The sequence below is a fragment of the Rhinolophus sinicus genome, linkage group LG04, assembly GCF_036562045.2.
Source record: "Rhinolophus sinicus isolate RSC01 linkage group LG04, ASM3656204v1, whole genome shotgun sequence".
In the NCBI taxonomy this organism is placed as follows: domain Eukaryota; kingdom Metazoa; phylum Chordata; class Mammalia; order Chiroptera; family Rhinolophidae; genus Rhinolophus; species Rhinolophus sinicus.
This window is the reverse complement of record NC_133754.1, coordinates 3,158,074-3,164,073: the sequence shown is the minus strand read 5'-3', so window position 1 is coordinate 3,164,073 and position 6,000 is coordinate 3,158,074. Positions and strand designations below refer to the sequence as shown.

The 6,000-nt window shown below is 54.9% G+C and overlaps 1 protein-coding gene across 2 annotated transcripts in view; it reads left to right on the top strand.

Annotated features, from left to right (window-relative positions):
* Nucleotides 1–327: 327 nt before the first annotated feature.
* The window catches only part of CSMD1 (CUB and Sushi multiple domains 1), a 1,601,557-nt gene continuing 1,595,884 nt past the window's right edge, over nucleotides 328–6,000 (top strand). The window contains exon 1 of one of the 2 annotated variants that reach the window (XM_074329288.1): nucleotides 328–1,428. In XM_074329288.1, the coding sequence (XP_074185389.1) occupies nucleotides 1,344–1,428 (85 nt within the window). In that variant the 5' untranslated portion in view covers nucleotides 328–1,343. The remainder of the gene's footprint in view (nucleotides 1,429–6,000) is intronic. The other variant, XM_074329289.1, reaches the window with a different exon arrangement.

The window sequence follows — 6,000 nt, the reverse complement described above, 5'->3', positions numbered from 1 at the left end:
TGTGAAAAACAGCACTCACTTATGGTTTCTGCTTTTCTAGGAATTTACTACCTTGCAGCTAAAATGCCTTGCCTTCCCTGGTCCCCAGAGAGAGCTTGAATACCTCCTGTATTTGGGGAGCTGGGGGGGAATCTGGTTCATTCTATCATCTGCTGTGGCCGTAGAGTTCTGTATGTGCTTGCTTCATCCTCTGCAGATTCAGAAAGAAGCGCTGTCTCTTTTCTCTTCACGTCCCTTCCTAACCCGTTGAATTTTATGTAGAGTCTCAGCTGACGGGTGTACCAACGTGCCATGTCTCAAAGCCAGACCACACTATCAATTCTAGACACTCTTTCTAGTTCTGAATTCAATCTGAACCTGTTTGTGCTTGGATAACCCCAACACAGCCCAAGTCAGGAAGTAGGAAAATCATTGTAACTGCTTGCAGAGAGTCATCTTGCCGGAGATGGTGTCTAATAATTAATAATAATAACGGTATTTTTCTCCCTCGCAGTGGAGCTTGTGTGGGCTTCCACTGCATTTCTTGTTCTAAGTTTGGCAGGGGGTTTCTCTCTAGTCCACTAAACAGAGATCAGGCGATGGAGAGCAGCCCCTGCCAGATCCCTCTAGTTTGCCGGAGTTGCCCGGTGCCGTGGCCCCTCCCGGGGTGTGGCGTGGGTGTCCCCACCCCAGCGCCCAACAAGTCTCCTTTCCCCAGCCTGCTCGCTGCCTTGGGGTGGCCGAATGGAGCGCAGCGCGGCGCAGGGAGCCGGTGGGCCGAGGCTGGCCGATCTGGGTGCGCCGTGCCCAGCCTCCTTCCCCTCTCCGTGGGAAGGGATGGTTGAGTCCAGCCGCCACGGCAGAGGCTCCTTGTGCGCTAGCAGCCTGTCTTCTGAGCTCCCCGCCTTTCCTCTCTAGACTGGCTCTCCTCCCCCCACGCCCCCCCTCCCTCCCGCGGCTCCCACTCGCTGGCTCTCTCTCCAGCTGCCTCCACTCCAGGCTTAGGTCTCTCCTGGCTGCGCGCGCTCCTCTCCCCGCTTCGCCCCCTCCCGCAGCCTCGCTGCCTTGGAGCCTCCCTGCCCGGCTCGGCCGGCGGCCCGGCAGCCCCGTGTCAGTGCTCGCAGCAGCTCAGCCCTGCAGTGGTTCAGACCCGGGACCGATGCTATGAGAGGGAAGGGAGCGGGGCGCCCAGAGCTGCAGGAGGCGTCGGATGCGCGGCCGGTCTGGGGACCGGGCTTTCTTCCCAGCTCGCCTTGCCCTCTGGTGATTATTTGGCTCTGTTCATAGCCCCGCCGCGCCTCGGAGGAGACGGGTCTATCTGAGAAGAGCCATCGGTGGCGTGTGCAGCTGGAATATCTGCAGACATGACTGCGCGGAGGAAATTCGAGTCGCTGCTCCTGCCCCTGGTACCGCTGGTTGTCTGCGCGGGGCTCCTCACCGCAGCGAAGGGTAAGGAGGCTTGTGGCTACGCGGGAGATGGGCAAACCCTCCAAGGCCCGTTGGTGAACACGAGTGTCTGTGTTGAGGAGGGCAGGGTACCAGGTCGCTGGCATCTGCGGGTGGCTGTCCATCGCCAACGCTTGGAGAAGGCAAAGCCCGGGAGCCTAGCTTCCATCGCGTTCCTGCTGACCCTCATCCCCCGCCCCACCCCCGCCTCCTTCCCCCTCACTTGGTTCCGAAACGAAATGTCTCTTTTCTCTGTGGTGTGGGTTGTTACGGAGAACAGAGCCAAACCGAGCGGAAACTGCGCGGTGGCGGCAGCCTTGCCTCCATGGAGATGCGGACGCAGTGGCTCGGGGTGGCTGGGGGTGGTGCCCGGGACTTTCTCCTGGACCCGGAGCAGCTGGGAAAGTGGCCCGGGCGAAGTTCGGACTCCCTAGGGGTTTCGGGTACCAACCGGCTAATGTGCCTGCTGGCGAGCTCCCCGCGCCCCTGCGCGCACCCTCCATCCTCCTCAGGGAGCGATGAGGAGATACCTCGGTAAGGTCGCCCCCGCCTTCCTCTCCCCGCACTTGGCTCTTTGCAAGTTGGAAGGAGCTGGCGAGGTACGTGAAGAAAGCACGGAGGCCTGGAGGGGATTCCACCCCAGGTGTATTCGATGTGGTCGCAGGTTTTTCCCGTTTGCTAAAGCTGGTCAGGACAGGCGTTTTCCCTGGGTCACCGAGATCTGTGAACTTGGTTTTCTCCTTGAAATGAGTTGGGGAATGATTTCCCCTAAGTAGCCTACAGGCTGCAGCCTCGGGGCTGGCAGGAGCTCCCGCACTTGTCTATTCTCTGGGAAAGCAAACAAGCTGCCTCTTGATTCGGAGAGACAGAGAGAGAGAGAGAAACAGAGAGAGAGAGAGAGAGAGAGAGAGAGAGAGAGAGAGAGAGAGAGAGAGAGAAAGGATCGATTTTCACATTGGAAAGTACCTGCACCATTTCCTCATTTTGGTTTTGGTTGCCCCCCCCCCATTAATCAGCACCCTATCTTCTTACTCCTGGGAATATCTATATCCATATAGATTCTTTTTTCCTGTTTTCCTTTTTAAAGGATGGAATCCAATCTCACAATGTTTCTTTTTTCTTTTCGTTTTTTGAATGGTCATTTGCTCCGTCCCCACATCCAATTGCCCTTTCCTCTCGAGATTCTTCCATCTTCTTTTCCACCCATTTTCTATTCCTTCAGTGTTTCAGATTCAAGGGTGATTGACAAGGCGAAGGAGGTGTATCTCTGGTTCAGTTAGGGAACTCCAGATGGGCCTGGCCTGGGGAGAGATGGGGAGAATGGCAGCTTAGCCCCCCCCCCCCCCGCCCCCCTTGCTCTTCTCCCCTGGGCACCCAGAGCTGGTTGAGAGCTGACGCCAGAAACTAGTCCCTCCATGCAAGCACTCACCCTCACAAGGGGGTGTCCCTGGGAATGCACCCCATGATCCCAGGGAGCACAAAGGGTTCACCTTCATCACGGAGCCCTTGGTCGCTAGGAACTGGAAAGCAACCTGCCTTCACCAGACCTCCTCTCACCCTCCTGGCTGGGTCCACACACCTTGGGCACCTTGCCGGGAGCTACCTTGGAGGCACGGCCAAGGCAGGTGGGCAGCGGCCTCAGGTATCAATGCACTGGCTGGGGGCGGGGAGGCAAGAAGCTAGAACAGTGGAGGGCAAGAGGGCTGTCCCTGAGATGTGTCTGCCCCTCTGTGGCGAGTCCCCGGGCAGGGGACTGAGGACCAGACCAGGCTTTGCCCAGCAAAGCCCTAGTGCAGAGAGGAAACACCTGCTACGCAACTCTGCCAAACTTCCCACCCCTTCCCCTGCATTCAGAGACCACCTGGGTCCCGGGCCCCCTCCAGCCTCCCAGCTCACTCTCGGTTCCCCACTGTTCCGTGCGCTCCAGAGCCCTTCCCCCGCTATTAGCAGGGGGTGCTGCGTGCAGATGCCAGCCGCCCTGCCTGGGCTGCTTAAGAATCTGCACACGTGTGTGGCTGGCAGATTCCGCCCCCACGCGGGTGGGCCGAAGCGCTCTGCTGGGACCGGAGCAGGAGAGTGGAGGGGCAGGTCCTGGGCTGGGGCAGCTCCCTTAGAGCCTGAGCCAACAGGACACGGGGTGCAACGTCCCTGGAGCCCCCTGAGCCTGGAGGGGCAGCCGCAGGGACCAGAGCACCTCCTGAGCCTTAGGAATCCCAGATCCGTGCTGTAGAAGCCAAGAATTGTACCTTTGGATTGCTTGGCGCTCGTAGTGAGAGTAGGGTGTGTGTGCGTGTGTGTTTGTTCTTGTGAGCCTGTGTGCGCCTGGAAGGTGGCTGTGATCCCTGCGCTGTCCCCTGGGGGAGACTGCAGGTGGGTGTGGGCAGCTCCTTCATCACCCCACAGGGTCTGTGTCTCCTTTGCACTCTCAGGGTCACGTGCCAGTGTAAGTGTCCGCCTGGGAGCAGGAGGCTGGTGATGCCCCCACAGGAGTCTTGCCTTGTGCATTCTGGCGACTGGGCTGGGCTGGCACTCCCCCTTGTGGAGCAAAGCCCTGGGGGCTAAGGTCTGGCCCCTGCCGGGCTGTGGGCAGGGCCCCTAGGGCTTTCCCCAGGAGCAGCACTCAGGGACAGCACGGGCCACAGCAATGCCTGCTTCCCTGCCTGTGCCCAGGTGGCTGCTCCGCTGTGTCAAAGGCAGGTGGACAGTTTCGGTGCCTGGGGCATCCTTCCTGACCTGTTTGTGGAGTCCTGAGAGGCTGGAGGCAGCCGCTGTTGCTGTCTGTAGAATCCGGTTCCCCTGCCATCGGCTTTAGTTGATTGTGCTTTCATCTTCAGTACAGTGTTGGGGTACATGTAATTCGCTTTGGGTATTTTTATTTCGTTTTGATTATTAACGTTATTGTAAAGGTTGAATCTAAAGTTTGCATACCCCCTTAAAAGCAACGCATCTGCAGGGTGCACAGGAGGAAGAAGGAGGCTTTAAGCATTTTTATCTAGTTGATAGATGGGGGAATTCTTTCCATGAAAGCGCTCAGATTTGCACCCTTCCTCTGGGGCTGATCTACTGCCTGTTTGGCAAACAAACTTTGCTTCTCAATCATTTCATGCTTTTGTGCAGTGACAAGAATGCAGTTATTTGCAGAAAGTGTCCTAAAAAGGACTACACAAAATATTTCCCCAAATGTTTCAGCAAGGGATGCCTGGGACAGAAAGATTTTTGTCAGAATTCATAATTCTAACATTCCCTACCCAGCCAGCAAAGAGATGTAACCATGTACTGCCAAATTTCCACAGAAACCATGTAACTCAACAGAGGGAGAGAAGAACAGAGGGAGGGAGGGAGGGATGGAGGGGGAGAGAGAGAGAGAGAGAGAAAACAGGAGCCAGCAGCCTTCCCAAACTTGCATGCTTCTAGATGGGTTATTATGATCTTAAACAATTCATATCCCCAAGGATTCAGAGACCTTTCATTAGCCACTCAGATTCCTTTATGGCTGGGCCGCTCCGCATATAATCTCTCCTAAAGCCAGGGATGCCTGTGAATAAGTACCTTCCACAGAAAAACTCTGATCCACCACATGCTACAAAGGTGGGCCATGCTGAGGGAGCTCGTGTTTCTGCAGTCCTGGTTTGCTTAGCAAATCATGTGTATTTTTTTATTGCACTGTCAAGGGGATTTTTTTTTTTCTTTTTCAATTCACAACTATTTATCCGGAAAGCTCTCATGCCTCTGGAGTGCTTTCGGAGTTCTTAGTTTGGGATTTTGAGTCTTTAAAAAAGGTAATAAAAGGGAGACTTTCTTCAAAGTGACAGATTTTGTAAACTTGAACCATCGGACAAGGAGCTCTCCTTACACAAGCACAGAGGAGTTAATAGCAGCTGCTAAAGGGAAGCAGGGTCCCCCAGGTCTTCAGCATCTCCACTCTCACAGGCCTGGAGAGGAAAGGGATCTCCATGTTTATATCCGCTTGGCAAGAAGACTACTCAGAGAAACAGGACTTAAGCATCCCCACAGGCCAGACCAGCTCTTCCTGGGGGCCCTGCTTCTCTGTCTGGGGGTTTATTGCCTCAAACACCAACAGAGCTTTGAAAATGTCAAGAAAATGGTTCAGCTTCCTTTAAGAAACAGATAAACACGGGCTCAGTGGCTGGTGAGTGTTCACTGCAGACGACACAGCAAATCCAGTGTAGACATTTCTAAGCTGTCCAAATGCAAATGGCATATTAAGTACCCTGTCAGCTATTGAATTCTAAGGATGTGTCCGGTAGGTTTTCTGCTGAGCTCATGGTGGAAACAGGCCATTGCACCTTGCCTCCATGCCACTGAACCTTCACTTTCCTTTGGCCTATTGTGCTTCTTCTGGTGAGGTTGCTGTCCTTCTAGAATTAAGTACTTGCATGGGTGCTCCTTGCACAGAGTAGATGGCAACGCTGTGACATCTGTTAAGTTTATTTGTTTAGTTAATCAGAGGAAGACATCTGAGTGAAGACACAGACATTCTGTGGCCTGCTATATTCATGCCTTTGGGTTGCTCGGGGATTTTTAAAAGCCTGTTGGTCCATATGCTAGTAAAGT